This window comes from Chrysochloris asiatica, unplaced genomic scaffold, assembly GCF_000296735.1.
Source record: "Chrysochloris asiatica unplaced genomic scaffold, ChrAsi1.0 scaffold00024, whole genome shotgun sequence".
In the NCBI taxonomy this organism is placed as follows: Eukaryota; Metazoa; Chordata; class Mammalia; order Afrosoricida; family Chrysochloridae; genus Chrysochloris; species Chrysochloris asiatica.
Window position 1 is genome coordinate 15836194 of NW_006408542.1, and position 18755 is coordinate 15854948.

Below are 18755 nucleotides of genomic sequence, written 5' to 3' on the forward strand. Positions count from 1 at the left end.
ACAAGGAAGACCAGTTAATACCACTATTATTCAAATTTATGCACCAATCACAAAAGCCAGTGATGATGAAGTTGTATGGCACTTTAGGATCAGCACTGAACTGACAACCACAAAATTGTTGGCAGTTTGAACCCACCAGTTGCTCCTCGGAAATCCATACAGGGATGCTGTGAGGAGAAACCATCTGGACAGCACATAACAACAACAACCAACTTCTTCTGTCTGAAATTGATCAAACAAACAAACAAGATGTTTTGATAATTACTGGTGATTGGAATGCAAAAGTTGGAAACAAAGAGGAAGGATCAATAGTTGGAAAATATGGCTTTGATGATAGAAACAATGTGGGAGATCTCATGATAGAATTTTGCAAGACCAATGACTTCATTGCAAGTACCTTTTTAAAACAAGATAAGACTACACATGGACCTCACTAGATGGAGTACACAGAAATCAAATTCACTATATCTGTGGAAAGAGATGATGCAAAAGTTCCATCATCAACCAAAATAAGGACAGGGGCAGATTGTGGAACAGACCATAATTTGCTCATATGCAAGTTCAAACTGAAGCTGAAAAAATGAAAACAAGTCCACCAGAGCCAAAAATATGAGCTTGAATATATTCTACTTGAATTCAGAGATCATCTCAAGAACAGATTTGATGCATTAAACACTAATGACTGAAGACCAGAAGAGCTTTGGGGTGACGTTAACATCATACAGGAAGAAAGCAAAGGGTCATTAGGAAGATAAGAAAGAAGACAAAGACCAAAATGGATGTCAGAAGGTACTCTGAAACTTGCTGTCCAAAGCAAATAGAAGAAATGAAGAGACAAAAGAGTTGAATAGAAAATTTCAAAGGTCAGCTTGAGAAGACAAAGTCAAATACAATAATGAAATGTGCAAAGACCAGGAGTTAGAAAATCGAAAGGGAAGGACATGCTTATCATTTCTCAAGCTGAGGGAACTGAAGAAAAAATTCAACCTCAACTTGCAATATTGAATGATTCTATGGACAAAATATTGAACGATGCAGAAAGTATCAAAAGAAGATGGAAAGAATACATAGAAAGAAATGGTTGATGGTAACCATTTCAAAAGGTAGCATATGATCATGAACAAATGATACTGAAGGAAGAAGTCAAAGGGACCACTGAAGGCATTGGCAAACCAACAAGACTACAGGAATTGATGGAATACAAATGAAAATCTTTCAACAAACTAATGCAGCACTGGAGGCACTACTTACTCATCTATATCAAAACATTTAGAAGACAGTTATCTGGCCAACTGATTGGAAGAGATCTGTATGTGTGCCCATTCCAAAGAGAGGTGACCCAATGGAATGCAGCATTCATCAGAGAATATCATTAATACCACATGCAAGTAAAATATTGCTAAAGATTATTCAAAAACGGCTGCAACAGTACATTGACAGAGAACTGCCAGAGGTTCAAGCCAGATACAGATGAGGATGTGGAACTAGTGACATCATTGCTGACATCATATGGATCTTGACTAAAAGCAGAGCATACTAGAAATATGTTACCTGTGTTTTATTGACTATGTAAAGTCTTTTGATTGTGTGGACTATGACAAGCTAAAGACAATATTGCAGATAATGATTATTCCAGAACACTTAACCATACCCACAAGGAACATGTTCATAGACCAAGAGGCATTTGTTCGAACAGAACAAAAGGACATAGAATAGTTTAAAATTAGAAAAGGCATGTGTCAGAGTTGTATTGTTTCAGCATGCTTATTCAATTTGTATGCTGAGCAAATAATTCAAGAACCTGGATTATGTGAAGAAGAATGTGGCATCAGGATTTGAGGAAGTCTCATTAACAACCTATGATAAGCAGTTGATACAACCTTGCTTGCTGAAAGTGAAGAGGACTTTAAATACTGATCAAGACCAAAGACCACAGCTTTCTGTATCGGTTGACCCTCCATGTAAAGAAAACAAAAATCCTCACCACTGGACCAATAAATAAAATCCCAAAAAATGAGAAAAGATTGAAGTTGTCAAGGACTTCATTTTGCTCAGATCAACTATCAACACTCATGGAAGCAGCCATCAAGAAATCAAACAACATAATGCATCTGCTGCACAAGATCTCCTTAAAGTGTTGAAGAGCAAAGATGTCAGTTGAGGACTAATGTGCACTTGACCCAAACCATGGTGTTTTCAATAACCTCATTTGCATGTGAATGATAAACAGTAAATAAAGAAGACCGTAGAAGAATTGATGCATTTGAGTTATGGTGTAGGAGGAGAATAATAAAAGTACCACAGACTGCCAAAAGAACAAACCGAATCTGTGTTGGAAGAAGTACAGTCAGAATGCTCCTTAGAATCCATGATGACCAGACTTTGTTTCTCATACTTTGGACTTATTTTCAAGAGGGACCAGTCCCTGAAGAAGGACATCAATCTTGGTGAAGTGGAGGGTCAGAGAAAAAGAGGAAGCCCCATGATATGGATTGGCACAGTGGGAATAGCAATGGGCTCAAGCATAACAGCAACTGTGAGGTTGGCACAGGACCAGGCAGTGTTTCATTCTATTGCACATAAGGTTGCTCTGAGTCGGTATCAACTTGATGGCACCTAACAACAACAACAAATCGTATATTAACAAGCTTCTAGCCTTTGTCCTTGGTAGTAGATTCATGGGTACTTGTAACTTCATTGAAACTGGTCAGTTAACTAAATAAAGTTTATTGTGTATGTGTCAGTGACGAGGCCATATCATGAACTAAAGGTTGTGATTAAGCCAATTATTTCGTACATATTTCCAGACTAAGGAAAAGTGAGAGGAATGACAAGTGATCAATGAATCTGTTGTCCCATAGAGAAGAGTTTAGGGAAGAAATCTTATACTAACCTTGTGAATTACGGTGAGGTAACATAAGGCATGTTTGAATTTCCTGTCATGCTGAATGATCAGAACACTGGGTTTTGTGTACTACTCAAGAAGAACTTAAAGAAATAATTTATATACTGATTAAATATTTTTAAAAGATAGTATAATCACTAATGTTAGCTAGTCACATCAATATTAGGGAAAACCCCTGGTTTACCAAAAAAAAAAAATCACTAATGTAACTAGGGAAGTTCACTTATGTAAAGGAAACCCAGGTTCAGATGACAACTCAGGTGTGAACGGTCCAGTCCATTCTTGTCCCAATTTGGAATTTATATCCTTGGTTTGGAAAAGATAAAAGCTTTTGCCTTGGGTTCTAGAAGATTACTATAACCCCAGTAAGACATAGAAATGCTGCCCCGATAAAATAAGTGAAACTTTGCGAAAGTGTAAGAATAGCAGTAAGAATAAAAGATAGAAGTCATAAAGAAATCAATTCAAATGCATCGTTTAATATTTTTATAACCAGATTAAGTATAAGTATAATAATGAGAGTTTTAGCCATTAAGATAACTTTTGTTTTTTCTTCAAATGAATCTGCAGGTTTTAGGACAATCCAATAGATTGGATTGATGATGTTAATTAAACCTTCAGAAAGATTTTTGCTTAGTCCATTTATAATCAATGTTTAAATGGGAAATTTTAATTTGCCAAAATGGGGAAGTAGCCATTAAGTTAGAGAAATATTATTTAATAGATATATGAAGTGAAGACTTTAAGCATCAAATGAAATACTAATAATAATAATGGCACATGTTCTTCTCCATTTACAATGCCCCTTGAGCATTGGAGTAGCCTGACCATCTTTGAGCATGTGTGTCTGAGACTGAGACTTTTTAAGGAGGCATTGTCTGTTCACGGAAAGTCCCCTGTGAGCATTGTGCATGTGAAAGATGCTAACTGTGCTCCTCTGCTTTTAAAGGACACACACTACTCAGAGCTGTACCATGACTTCACCACCACTCAGGTGGGGATGCATGACATTCTTCGGAGCTTCCGGCAAACTATGAACCAATACAGCAGGGAGGCTGGGAGGTACAGGTAAGCACAGGGCGCACACTTAGTCTTCACAGGTGCTGTGTGTGATCTGCAGTTATCCCTTTTACAAGGTTGCTGTTGCTCTATGTTGTCCAGTCAGTTACAACTTGGCTGCAATCTTCACGGAAGCAAATTGCCAATTCTTTTCCCCACAGAGTTGCTGAGTGGATTTTGAGCTGCCCACCTTTAGGTTAGCAACTGAGAACTTAACTGTTGTGCCACCACAACGTGTAGTACTCATGAAGCTAAAGTTATAATTTCATAAGCCTGCATAAGTGTCGTTTCCGATAGCTAAAATAAAGGAGCCCTGGTAGCATGTGGATTACACGTTGGATTACTAACCCCAAGGTCAGCAGTTCCAACCTACAAGCTGCTCTGAGGGAGAAGGATGAGGCTTTCTGCTCACTCCTGTAAAGATTTACAGTCCCAGAAACCCTACACTATGAGTCAGAACCCACTCAATTGCATGTAGCAGCAGCATAGCTTTGGTCAGGAGCCCTGGCGGCACATGAGGTTAAGCAGTGGGCTGCTAATAGAAATGTTGGTGGTTGGAACTCAGCAGTAAAGATGAGGTACTCTGCCCCCCCTTAGAGATTTACAGTCTTGGAAACCTGATAACGTAGTTTTACTTTAGGGGGCTGTGAAAACAATTCTTTTAAAAGAGAACTTATTAGCTAAATGTTAGCCATGAATGATTATTATTGTAATCATTATTATTTGACCTGTGGTGTCCTTGTACACTATGAGCCTAAGTGTTGCAGCTAAACTGTCAGTGAAGTGCAATGATCAGGAGCAGATTTCGGAATCAGATGGGCCAGAGTGGCCTGGCCACCTTACACTCTAGCTGGTTAGTTACCATTAAGTCTCAGCTTCCTCATTAATCAAATGGCCAAAGGAATACTCCTAGAAGGTGGTTTTGAAATTAAATGAGATAATGTAATAAAACTCTTTAAACATGGATGGCACATAATACTCAATAAGTTTAATAATTACTATGAGTTGGCACGGACTCAACAGCACTTAACAACAGTGTTTACAGGAGTACTGGTGTGGTGCTGTAGGATAAGCATTGGACTGTTAACTTCAAGGTTGACAGGTCAAACCTACCAGCTGCTCTTCAGAAACCCTATACAGGGTCACTATGAGTTGGAATCTACTCAACGGAACCTAACAACAGTATGTCCTGGTGTGGCTCTGTAGGATAAGCACTGGAGTGCTAACCACAAGGTTGGCAATTCAAACCCACCAACCGCTCCTTGGGAACCGTATACAGTGTTTCTAGAGTCAGAACTGACTTAACAATAACAACAATGTGTTTACATTTGAGTTGCTGGGAGGCACAAATGGTTAAATAGTTGTCTATTAACCAAAAGGTTGATGGTTTAAATCTACCCAGAAGTGACTCAGGAGAAAGACCTGGAGACCTACCCTTGGAGCCCACCTTTCAGACAAGCAATAGACAGACCCATAGGGTGAACCATGAAACCACAAGGAACATGCTCGTTAGAGCAATCAACCATGCAAGACCACAGGGCAGCATTTCCTGCAGAGCAAAGCTCAGAGAGCAGGAAGGGACAGGAGAGGGGAAGGAATGGAAGTGAGGAACCCAGGGGGAAGTGGGAAAAGGGCTGGTACATGAAGGGGGATTACAACTAATGTCATGAAGTAAATTGTGTATGAACTGTTTAATGTGACAGTAATGTGTTTTATAAACTTTCATTCAAATCCCAGTAAAATGCTCAAAGAAGAAGACAGACCTAGTGATCCTTCTGAAATGCCACAGCCTGAAAACCCTCTTCTACTCTGCAATGGATGGTGTTTCCATGAGTCAAAGTTGACTCAGTGGCAACAGAATTTGGTTTATGTTTATATAGATCACCCGACAGAATCAATCAAAAAAAAAAAAAAAAGAGTTAAATTCTTCCCGCCTTTAAAGTTGATACTCCATTGCTCTCCTCATTTTACAGATGAGGAATCTGAGGCTCTGAGCATGCAGGTCGTGATCAGACAAGTAGTCATTGCAGAGATGGGATTTGCATAGAGACAATTGTGTTCCCAAGACTGTGCTTATCCTTTGCACTGTAGGATAAACACTGATCTAGTAACCTCAAGGTCAATAGTTCAAACCCACCAGCTTATTCTCAGACACTCTATACAGGGTCGCTATGAGTCAGAACCACCTTGACAGCAGAGAACAACAAACAAGAACATGCTGCCTCAAACAACTGAAGCCAGTATCCACAGGGCCGCTTCAGTCACGTGTGTCTTCCCCAGAGTATGTGAGTTTCAGTAATTGAGATTGCACCCCAATAATATGATGAAACTTTAGAAGAGCACACTTTTGCAGTGAAACTACTCAAAACCTTACATGCAGACATATATTGTAAATTCCAAGTGGAGTGACAGGAATTGCTGATGAAAGCCTTCATGGAGTGGTAATCAGGTTTAGAAAGAAACAATATTGACTTGAGATCCAAAAGTGCTTCTTATCTCGAAGCCATTTGACCTTGTATTGGGCTTGTTGTTGTTAAGTGCCATTGAGTCAATTCCAACCCATAGCGACCCTGTATAGGGTTTCCAAGGAGCAGCTGGTGAGCTTGAACCACCAACCTTGTAGTTCAAACGACTTTGCAGTCTGACACATTAGCCCACAGCGTCACACCAGGATTCCTGTATTGGGTTAATCTATATTTATTCACTAAGAATAAATGCATTGTGACATTTCTCGGTCATCTAACTTGCTTACTTTCTAGTGCACTCGCAGTTGATATGGTTCCTAGTGTGTGTTCAGCCCCATATCTTATAAACCAGATATAAACAGCTACGGAGTGCTTTTTCAGGCCCCAAAGACATCAGGCACTGACAACTCTTACAGGTTCATGGGAACTGAAACCAGTGGGGAGAACATTGACAGGACCATGATGTACTACGGGTTGCCTTTTATCCAAGAAGCCGATTTTCCCTTCAACAATTACCTCGCCTTGCTCAACACTCCTGGAAACAGTGTACTGAATAAGGCTATCATGTCCTGGATGGAAAACATGCCGGAAGGAAAATGGCCTAACTGGATGGTAAGCTCTTATTCCTAATTCAGTGTACCTTGTGTGCTTGTTGAACGAGATGAATATGTATCTCTAATAACCTTCAACTCTCTTGCATTTGATGGCTATGTAGGGAGCCAGGCATGTTCCAGCTTCCCACCACATTCTTATCATTTGTTATTGTTATTGTTAAGTGCCATCAAGTTGGTTCTGACCCATAGTAACCCTGTATAGGGTTTCCAAGGAGTGGCTGGTGAGCTAGAACCTCTAACTTTGCAGTTCAAACCAACTTTGCAGCCCAGCGCATTAGCCCACAGCACTCCACCAGAACTCCTCTTACCATTTAGGGGGAGCCGTTGTCCACTCATTTGAATGAATATCAAATGACTACTGGTCTATGCTTAGAATGCTACTAGACATTACAGGGAATCAATATTAAACCATAATTCTTTCCCACAAATCCCAGAGTTAATGATCTCAGTGGGAAGAAAGGGGATTTCATATGTGGGGATTTTATATGTGGAGACTGTAGACATACAGGTGTACACTAAACAGTGACAAAACATGGTTTTAAGGGGGCAGGACTCAGTGCAAAAGACATTCAAACTATTAAGATGCTATTGCACCCTTCCACATTGAGGTTAAATGCAGCTTCTCTGTTGACAGATGAAGGCCTAACACTTTTGAAAATTGATAATATGTTGCTTCTACGAAGAATAAAAGATAAGAAAATGCTACCTGTGCTTATTATAAACCAACCTTTTAACGTCCATGTTGTCAGTGGCCTTTTCCTGATTTGATTTTTCTATCTTTTGGTTAGGAAGGGGTTAGTACTGGCCTCCTTAGTAATATTATTTTTGCTAATTAATGTTAGTTTGGACACAAGTCCCGCTGCTTAAGAGACTCATCGCAGCAGTGGCTTACACAAGATGGGAGTTCCTCGCTTTCCCACATAAAAAACAGACACCTTTCCTTTCATATGAACCAAACCAGAGGCCATGAAGTCTTTTCTGACTTACGGAAATCTTTTGTGTGTCCATAGGGTTATCTATTCTGACTTATGGAAATCTTTTGTGTGTCCAGAGGGTTTTCAGTGAATGAGTTTTCATAAACAGATTGCTCCGTCTTTCTTCCAAGGCACCTATAAGTGACCTTCAACATTTTGGGTAGCAGCCGAGTTTGTTAATCAAACTTGGTTTGGTTTACTGAGAGGGACTCCTTCCTTTGTTTTTCAAGTCCTGGTGTGGTTGTTGTTGTTGTTGTTGTTAAATGCCGTTGAGTCAGTTCCGACCCATAGCGACCCTGTACAGGGTTTCCGAGGGTGTAAATCTTTACGGGAGTAGAAAGCCTCATCTTTCTCCCGTGGAGCGGCTGGTAGTTTCGAACCGCTGACCTTAAGGTTCGCAGCCCGATTCGTAACCACTACGCTACCAGAGTGTGGTGCTGTGGGTTAATGCAAAGTCAGTTTGACCTGCAAGGTTGGCAGTTCCTTAGAAACCCTATATAGGGTCGCTATGAGTTGGAACTGACTCGATGGCACCTAACAACAACAGCAACAAACTCTTGAAGGGAGCCTAGATGTGGCACTTTAGGATACGCACTGTATTACTAACTGCAAGATTGGCAGTTCAAACCCACCAAATGACCTTGGTGGTAACCCTATACAAGGTCGTTATGAGTCAGAACCCACTTGAAGGTACTTAGCAACAAAAAACAAACTCCTGAAGAGGACAATTCGAGGTTCAGTGGTAAAATTCTTGCCCTGTAGACATGAGACTCAGGTTCGAGTCCCTGCCAAGCACCTCAAATGCCGCCACCACCTGTCTGTCAGTGAAGGCTTGTGTGAGGCTGTGTTGAACAGGTTCCAGCCTAAGACTGTCCAGGAAAAAAGGCCTTGTGATCTACTTCTGAAGATAATGAGCCAGTGAAAATTTTATAGATCAAAATGGTCCAGTCTTGTGCATGGGGTTGTCAGGGACTGAGAGCCAATTTGATGGCAGCTAGCAACAACAACAAATTCCTGAACAACTCTTATGTCCCTTGAATCCTTCATTTCATTGCATATCTATCATGTTAGCCTGTTAGTCTGATGTCATCCTGTAGTTCTCAGTGAAATAACATAGCAGGAACCTTCTAGAGCCCCCAGATGAGCCCTCTGGTCTACCTTTATATGCCCCACAGCAGTCCTTCACTTCCTTACTTACAGCTCCACACACTTAGACACCGATAGGCCTCGTGCAGGGCAGTGCTTCTCAGTACGTAGTGCCCAGCTTGGTGCATCTTCACCCTGGTGCTTAGTGGAGACTGTGGAAAAGGCTAGATGATTGTTTGCTGGCAGTGATGTTCTGCTGCTGCAGCTCTCTTCTCCTGACTGCTGCCCTACAAAATACATATGGCTTTACACTGGGCCCTTAAAGATGGGGAGGTTGTGGTCCACTCTGTACAGATTCTGCCAGTTCTTACTCAGTCCTGATCACGAGCTGAATGAATAAACACGGACAAAACACGGCCTTGTCAAAAACCAGAATATGTGAACAATAATGAAACCAATTCTATTCCTGGTGTGGCGCTGTGCGGTAATGCACTGAACAACAAGGTCGGTTTGAAGCACAAGATTGGCGGTTCAAGCTCACAAGCCATGAGCTGTAACCAACTCCACAGCACATAACCACCACCAGCAGCAAGAGCTAAAACTCGAAGCTTTAATTGGCTGAATGTAAACATTAAAATATACTATATTTCAAAAAAACAGATTAGTTGGGATATAATTCATATTTCTAATGTGTACAAATTAGTTATTTTTGTATATTCACACAGTTCTGTAACCATCACGTTCATAGAGATTTTGGAACATTTTCCTCATCCCCAAAAGAAACCCCAGATGCATTAACATTCATTCTCCATGACCCCTTCCTTCCATTCTCTAGCCTCTGGCATCACTAACCTAATCTGTGTCTCTGTAGATTCACCTATTCTGTATATTTTGTATAAATGGAGTCATTAAGTCTCTTGACTTTCACTTACATGTTTTCAAGTTTCACCCATGTTGTAGTATTAGTTCTTCATTTCCCCTTATGACCAAATCATATTTCATTGAGTGAACGTACCACATTTTGTTTGTGTGTTTATCAGTTGATGAGCATTTGGGTTGCTTCTACTTTTTGGCTGTTAGGAATAATGCTGCTATGAATATTTATGTGTAAGTTTTTGTGTGGCTATTTGTTTTCAGTTCTCTTGTATGTATAGCAAGGAGTGGAATAGCTGAGTTCTGTTCTAAGTCTGTAACTGTTTGAGGAAATGCCAAATTGTTTCCCAAAGTGACTCTACCAGTTTACATTTCTACCCACAAAGCATGAGGGTGCTCGTTTTTTCATATCCTCACCAACCTTGTTACTGACCATCTTTTTGATTATAGCCATCCTAATGGATGTGAAGCAGTATCTCGTTGTGTTTTGATTTGCATTTCTCTAATTTGGATGAATTTTCCTGTGTTTTCTGGCCATTTCTATGTATTCTTTGGGGAACTAGCTATTAAAACCCTTCCCTCATGATTAAATTGGGTTATTTGTATTTTTATTGTTGAGTTGTAAGTTTCTTTAATCTGGATATGTGATTTACTAGTCTTTTCTCCAATTCTTTGGGTTGTCTTTTCATGTTGTTGATGGTTGATTTGTGCTTTGAAGCAATTACTTTTTCTTTTAATATTATAGATAGGAACCTACTCGGTGGCATCTAACAATAGTTTATTGTGGATTCCTTAGAATTTTTGCATAAAAGATCGTGCCATCTGTGAATATTGGTGGTTTTACTCTGCTGTTCCATTTGGATGTCTTTTGTTTTCTTGCCTAATTTCCTTGGATAAACTCGCTGGTAAATATTGAACAGAAGTGGTAAGAGAAGACATTCTTGCAGTATCACTGCTCCTGGGGGAAGCCTGTGGTCTTTCACTTTTAAGTATGTGGTTAGGGTCTTTGTAGATACCCTTATCACATTGAGGAAATGCCCTTCTATTCCTAGGTTGTTTATTGTTTTCATCAGGAAAACGTATTGGGATTTGTCAAACGCTTTTCTGCAGCTATTGAAATAATCATGTGGTTTTTGTCCTTTATCCTATTTATATATAGTACACTGATTGATATTTATATGATGAACCAACCTTTCATTTCTTGGACAAATCGCTGTTGGTGCTGGTATCACATCTTTGACACACACGGTGCTGGTTTCTGTTTGATAACTTTTTTTTTTTCTGTAAACTTAAGGATATTGGTATGTAGTTTACTTGTCTTTTTTTCTTGTTTTGGTAACAGTAATATTAGCCTCATAGAATGAGCTGGGACTATACCTGCCCCTTCTATTTTTAGGACTCCTGATGTGGCGCTATAGGATAAGCACTAGACAGGTAACTGAAAGGTCAGCAGTTCAAATCCACCAGCCACTCCTCGGAAACCCTATATAGAGTCCATATGAGTTGAAACTGACTCAGTGGCCCTAACAACAACAACTTCTGTTTTTTTAAAATGACTCTATAAAGACTTGGTGTTTATTCTCAAATGTTTGATAGAATTTACCAGTGAAGCTGTTTTTTTGTTTTTTTTTAAATGTGTGTGTGTGTGTGTGTGGTATGTGTTTTGATATCCACACTGATGTGGTGCTATAGGTCAAGCACAGGACTGCCAGTTCAAACCCACCATCCCCTTCTCTGAAACCCTCTACAGGGTTGCTATGAGATGGAACTGATACCACAGCATTTAACAATAACAACAACAATTTATTCAATCTCTATGCTAAGCAAATAATCCAAGAAGCTGGGCTATTTGAAAACCTGGTATCAGGATTAAAGGAAAACTCATTAACAGCCTTTGGTATACAGATGATATAGCCTTGCTTGCTGAAAGTGAAGGGGACTTATTGATGAAGATCAAAGACTGCAGCCTTCAGTATGAATTACACTTCAGTGTTCTGAAAACAAAAAATCCTCACAACTGGACCAATAAATAACATGACAAATGGAGAAAAAATTGAAGTTGTCAAGGTTTTCATTTACGTGGATCCACAATGCAATCAAGCAATGTAGCAGCAAAAAAGAAATCAAACAATGTATTGTACTGGGCAAATTTGCTGCAAAATACCTCTTTGAAGTGTTAAAAAGCAAAGATGTCACTTTGAGGACTAAGGTAAGCTGTGGTATTTTCAAATACTTCATATGTATGTGAAAGTTGGACAGTGAATAAGGAAGACTGTAGAAGAACTGATATATTGAGTTATGGTTTTGGAGAAGACTATTGAATATACCATACTCTTCCAGGAGAACGAACAAATCTGTTTTGGAAGAAGTACAGCCAGATTGCTCCTTGGAAGTCACAGTAGTGAGACTTACTTGTGTCTTGTACTTTGGACATGTTGGCAGGAGTGACCAATCCCTGGAGAAGGACATCATGGTTGGTAAAGGTCAACGAAAAAGAGGAAGTTCCCCAACAAGATGGATGGACACAGAAGCTGCAACAATAGGCTCAAACATAACAACTGTGAGGATAGCACAGGACTGGGCAGTGCTTTGTTTTGTTGTACGTAGAGTTGCTATGGGTCAGAACTGACTTGATGGTCCCTACCAACAACAACATTTTGATAACTAATTCTATCTTTTTACCTCTTAAAGGTTTCTTCAGCAAATATTTCTTCTTGAGTGTATTTTGGCAGTTTGTGTCTTTCTCTCATAATCATTTTTATTTCTGTAAAGTTAGTAGTGATGTCCCATTTCATTCCTGATCTTACTGATTTAAATCTTCTCTCTTCTTTTTCATGATCATTATAGCTTAAGGTTTGTCAGTTTTGTTGATCTTTTCAAATAACCAGTTTTGGATTTTGTGGGGTTTACTCTATCTTTTAAAATTCTCTGTTTCATTTATTTTCTCTCCAATTTTTATTGCTACTTTCCTTCTTTTTGTTTTGGGTTTAGTTTGCTTTTGTTTTTCTGTTTATTAGGGTAAAATAAACAGGCTTTTGATTTGAGATCTTGTTTTTTTACTAGGGACTATTGTTGTTAAGCGCTGTCAAATCGTTTCCCACTCATAGCAACCCTGTATAGGGTTTCTGAGGAGGACCAGTTGTTGTCTGCTGTTGTCGGCTCTCAGTCTAAAGGACTCCCTTTAGTATATATATTTTTAAGTTTGCCTGGTTATTACAAATTTCTTGTCTTTGATTTTGGAGAATTTAATTGTGTCCTAGTGATTTTCTTTTGGGGTCTTTCCTATCTGGGGTTTATTCAACTTCTTGAATAGTTGGTTATCTTCTTTCATGATGTTAAGGAAGTTTTCTTCCCAATAGCTTTTTTACTATTTTGTGCCTTTCTTTTTTCCTTCCTATTCTGACATTCCAATCACCCATATGTTATTTCTCTGCATGTCCCACATGAATCTTAGGCTTTCTTCAGATTCTTTCATTCTTATTTCTGATTGTCCTTTTAGCTTACTAGTATTGAGAGATTATCTTTAAACTCACTAATTCAGGTTTCCACTGATTCAAATCTATTCCTTTGCCCATTCAATGTACTGTACATTTCTGAAATCTTGGTATTAATCTTCTGGATTTCTATTTTCAGGTTTTGTATTATCTCCAATCCTTTATCTAGCTTGTTTGTTTGTTCCTGTAATGTTTTCCTGTTTTCTTTGACCTTTTTTTCAATCATTTGGAGGTGCTTAAATAGCGTTCTTTTGAATTCCTTTTCAGGTATTTTCAGTGCCTTTTTTTCCTCAAAGATGTTTTTGACCTCAGCTTCTTGGTCACTTGTTTAGGTCACTGTATTGTTTCTTCAAGTGAATAGAAATGATTTATTGCTTCTGAGACGTTGTGGTGGTGGTGCATTTGTATTAAATTGATGGTTTTGTGTTGGTGCATTTTTAGGCATGCACTAACTGCCTCCTGGTGGGTGTGATTAGAGGATGGAAGCTTGTGCAATGTTTTCTGTTCGCCATTTATGCAGCTCAGTTCAGGATGGGTTTGACTGATATTTGTTATTATTGTTGATCTTGTCCAGTGGGTGGGGTTGTAGAGAGTGTGGTTGTGGCTGGGCTCTAAGGGCACAGTTGCTTTCCCTTGTTGGTTGAGGCAAGAATAGAAAACATACACACAAGAGAAAAAGAAAACAAACACATCAACAACAGTGAAAAACTAGTAAAGGGAAAAAAAGGCAGGCAAGAGCTAGAAAAAGAATACGAAAACCCAAAAGAGAAAAAGGGAGAGGAAAATAAATTTTAAACCATGGAAGAAAAAAATAAAAGAAAAAATAAAAATAAAGGAAAACAACTAAACACAATTAGGGAAAGATATAAGTAAAAGGGAAAGAGATCAGTTGATTGTTGCTGTTAAGTGCCGTTGAGTTGTATAGGGTTTCTGAGAAGCAGAAACTGAGAAGTTGGTGAGTTTGAACTGCCGACTTTGTGGTACAAACTGACCTTGAGGTCCAGTGCTTATACCACAGTGCCACACCAGGAATCCAGAGATCAGAGAGTAGTAAAAAAAAAAAAAACCAAGAGAAAAGGAAAAGGAGAAAAAAAAGAAAGAAAGAAAGAAGCAGCTGCAGTTGGGAAAGAAAAGCAGGAATAACAAAGAAAAAAATCAAAGTGGAGACAGATAGAAAGGATAAAATGCAAGTAGAGGTTAAGTGAGGAAGAAGAGGAAAAAAGAATCAACAAAAAAAAAACAATGAAATGGAAAAAATCACAATAGGTGCCAGCCTCAGAGGAGAAAATTCTGGCATCTCCTGCCAGCCAAGGATCTCATGTGGTGGGTGGTCAAGGGATGAAACAATAATGCTCCCATCTTAGATGGAGTTCCTGTAGGACTAGTTGTTGTCTGTTCTGGACACCCAATCTCATAGTAGTTCATGCAGACCCCAAAGCAGTTGAGGTATCAGGGTATTTCCTTCTCAGAGGGCAGCCAAGGACAAGAGGTCTTGTTAGTCCACGGCTTCTCAGAACCAGTTCTGTAGGTGGGGAACAGGCCATACCTGATTCTAGGTGCAAGGCTTGGTGCTGCTAGCTTCCCACTCACTTTGATGAGTCTCCAGCCACTCACAGAGCAGGAACTTCACTGAGACTGTACTAGGGTTGGGGCTGACCAAGCCCCTAATCACCAGGGTAATGTGTGGTATAAGAAAAAATCTTGTACCTCTCCATCAATAGGCACCACCGACTGTCCTCTTGCTTTCACAGCTGTCTGCAAAAGTTCAAGATGGCTGCGCTGCGCTGCGCTGCACTGTGCCTGGCTGACTGACACAAATCACCTATCTCTTCCTTTCTGTCCATGTGTCCCCTGTGCCCTCCGACATCGTGGCTGTTCAGCTGCTTCTCCTAGTTAAGGCTTGTCTAGGGCTGGCCAGAACTGGCTCTGCAGATTTCAAGCAGGACCCACCTAAATCCAGGTGCTGGGGTTGCTGCAGATAGTTCCCTACTCTTTTGATGGAACTTGCAACTGCCAACACTCCCCAGTAGTTCCAGCTGCAGGGAGAGTAGGAACTTTGCTGAGGGTGTCCATGGCTGGGGTCTGACCCTGCCTCTGGTCACCTTGGAATGTGAGGAACAAGAAAATCATTGCAGCTGTTTTCCACAAGTCACCAGTATGTTTCTGCAAGGCCAATACGCTGTCTTGTCTCTGAAGTTGTTCATAAAATATTAAGATGGCCATGCTGTGTGTGGTTGCCCAGCACAGGCCATGGGTCTATTCCCGTTTTTGCCATGTTTGTTCAGCTTTCTCTCCTAGTAAACATTCAACCCCACTTTGATATCCCTCCATCTGAAGCTCAGGGTTCCAGGACTACCATCTACATCTGTTTCATTTGGTTTTCTATTTCTTAGTTGTAGACGCTCTTTATATTGTTACTGCCTAGTTCGTCATCTTTTTTTTCAAAAGGTAGTTTCCATTTGTTAATGAACCAGACAAAACAGCACAAGATGACCAAGAAAGGCCAAGAAAGAAGGATAGGGTTCATTCTGCCTGGTTTTCCCCTTGCATATTGGAATAAACTGGAGTCCTGGTATGGCGCTGTGGGTTAATGCCCTGGACTGCAAAGTCAGTTTGAACTGCAAGGTTGGAGGTTCAAGCTCACCAGTTGCTCCTTGGAAACCCTATACGAGGTTGCTATAGGTCAGAAACGACTCCACATCACTTAACAATAACAACAACAACCAGAATAAACCCTTCCTCTGAGATGAAGGTGGTCACTCTTGCACAGGGGCACATTGATTTTCAGCCTTTATGTTATGGGTGGGAAACTCTCCCCACACCCCTGATGTCCCCATGAAGAGTTTCCCTCTGCAGGCATAAATCCGAACATTTAAGACCTACAAAACAGGGCTCTTTGTCACATCTTTGCAACTTTTTCACTCCTTTGGATGATTCTTTTTTATTTTATTTGAAACTGCACATTTAGAGATGGATTGTAAACCCAACTCATTAGATACTAGTATTCTTTTCTTCGCTGCTGCTTAATAGACTAGATCCAGGTTTATTCCTCACACACTCTGACATTTAGAATGTTCAAAAGCATGAACGTACATTATCTCATCTGACCTTCATAACAGCCTTGTGAGGCAGTAAGCAGGGCAGGCATTCTGGTTTCAGGATCCACAAGACAAGGTCATAACTGGTAGATGTCCAGACCCCTGGCCCAAGGCCCTTTCCACTCCATATGATGAGCTGGTAAACTGACTTCACTATAATGAGACGAGCAGCCTTGCTACTTAGAATTGACTAATTATCCTTTGAGCTTGCAAATAAAGGGGATTTTAAGTACAGACCTTGTCAGGGAGCTCAGGGGGTATAGGCACCTGAGCTCAGTTAAGCATCAGAGGGATGAGTAGAACACAACATTGACATCTTCCACAAAGGTTTCTTCTGGTTTTGATTCACACCTGGATCACAGCAGGTGCTGTAACTTTAAAGCAGCAAAGTCCAGAGTGAGGGAAGGAATTCAAAGGACTTTCTGGTCTATCAACGTATTGATTCTCCACAAATCATCTTAAGGCTATAGAGCATGAAGAGGAACTCCACAGTGGCAAAGTGGTTCAAGATGTGGTTGATGCGCTGGTGAATTCTGAGTGTCAGGTGTTGCCGTACCAGTTCATGCACCAGGTCCTTGTATTGTGCAGAAGGTTGGAGAGCACATTCCTACCAAAGGTATACTCTTAGAAGCCGACAATGGTCATAGTGGTCTTGGTCAGCTTCTTCCTGAATTTCTCCATGATAGCAACCCACTCCTGGCTGAACTGGTTGATTTGATAGAGGATCCCGAATTTGATTGCTATTTTAAGTCTTTCATGATCTTGTCAGCTTCCTTCTTGTTGCTCTTTGGTGACTTTGTAGAGCCCATCAAAGATCTTGCTGCTAGTGTCGTCAATCAACATTTTGGCCACAGTTTTGCTGATGGTTTTGTTCAGAGTCTTCTGAGCATGAAGAGCAAGACTCTTTGAACTAAAAATACCAGGAGTTGCAATGGTCATGGACTCGCTCTCACTCTGTTCTCTGGAATCCGAATCCATGCTGCAGGTTGTTAGCCAGTCAGGTGCCTAGCTCTGGCTCCCCAGTGCACTTGGTGAAGAAAGGGGGCAGCATGGGCTAGGTGGTGCATGGTGGTGTCAGTCAGGGGGCGGCTCTGCAGATATGAGCACCGCTCTCAGCCTGGTGCCTCCTAGTCCTTCTTGAAGACCCCTTCCCTCCGCCATTTGATTTCTTTATGACTGTTCCAATGAGTGATTGATCGTGGATCCAAGCAAAAGGAAGTCTTCAACAACTTCAATCTCTTCTCCATTTATCATGATGCTATTTATTGGCCTAGTTGTGAGGATTTTTGTTTTCTTTACATTGCGGTGCAACCCATACTGCAGGCTGTGGTCTTTGAGCTTCATCAGTAAATATTTTAAGTGGTCTTCACTTCCAGAAGGCAAGGTTGTATCATCTGCATATCACAGGTTGTTAGTGAGTCTTCCTGCAACCCTGATGCCATGTTATTGTTCATTTAATCCAATTTCTCAGATTATCTGTTTAGCATACAGATTGAATCATTATGGTGAAGGGATCATCCCTGGCACACACCTTTGCTGATTTTAGAACAGTCAGTTTCTGTCCCTTGTCCTGTTCAAATGATTGCCTTTAGGTCTATATACAGGTTCCTCAAAAGCACAACTAAGTGTTCTGGAATTCCTATTTTGATAATTTTATCCATTGTTTTTCAAGCACAGGTAAACATCTTTCTGGTATTCTTTGCTTTCTGTCAAAATCCACCTGAGTCATCAGTGATATACCTCATTCTACATCCTAGTCTGATTCAGCTTGAACCTTTGGCAACTCCCTTTCAGTGTACTGTTGTGGTCATTTTTGAATTATGTTTAGAAACATTTTACTTTCATGTGATATTAATGATACTCTCTGATGATTCTTGCATTCCATTGGGTCACCTCTTTTTGGAATGTGCACAAATATGGATCTCTTCCAATCATTTGACCAGGTAGCTATCTTAGAAATTTCTTGGCAAAGATGAGTGAGTGCTTCCAGTGCTGCATCAGTTTGTTGAAAGATTTCCATTTGTATTCCATTAATTCCAAAAACCTTGTTCTTTGACAGTGGCTTCCGCACACCTTGAACTTCTTCCTTCAGTACCATTGGCTCTTGATCATATGCTACCTCTTGAAATTGTTGAACAGTGACCATTTCTTTTTTGGTACAGTGACTCTGTGTATTCCTTCCATCTT

At 40.2% G+C, this 18755-nt stretch overlaps 1 protein-coding gene across 1 annotated transcript in view; it reads left to right on the top strand.

Moving 5' to 3' along the window:
* The window catches only part of SLC3A1 (solute carrier family 3 (amino acid transporter heavy chain), member 1), a 79303-nt gene that overhangs the window by 41161 nt on the left and 19387 nt on the right, over window positions 1-18755 (top strand). Inside the window, exons 6-8 of the mRNA XM_006839408.1 lie at window positions 2297-2307; window positions 3855-3973; window positions 6846-7041. Of these exons, the coding sequence (XP_006839471.1) occupies window positions 2297-2307; window positions 3855-3973; window positions 6846-7041 (326 nt within the window). The remainder of the gene's footprint in view (window positions 1-2296; window positions 2308-3854; window positions 3974-6845; window positions 7042-18755) is intronic.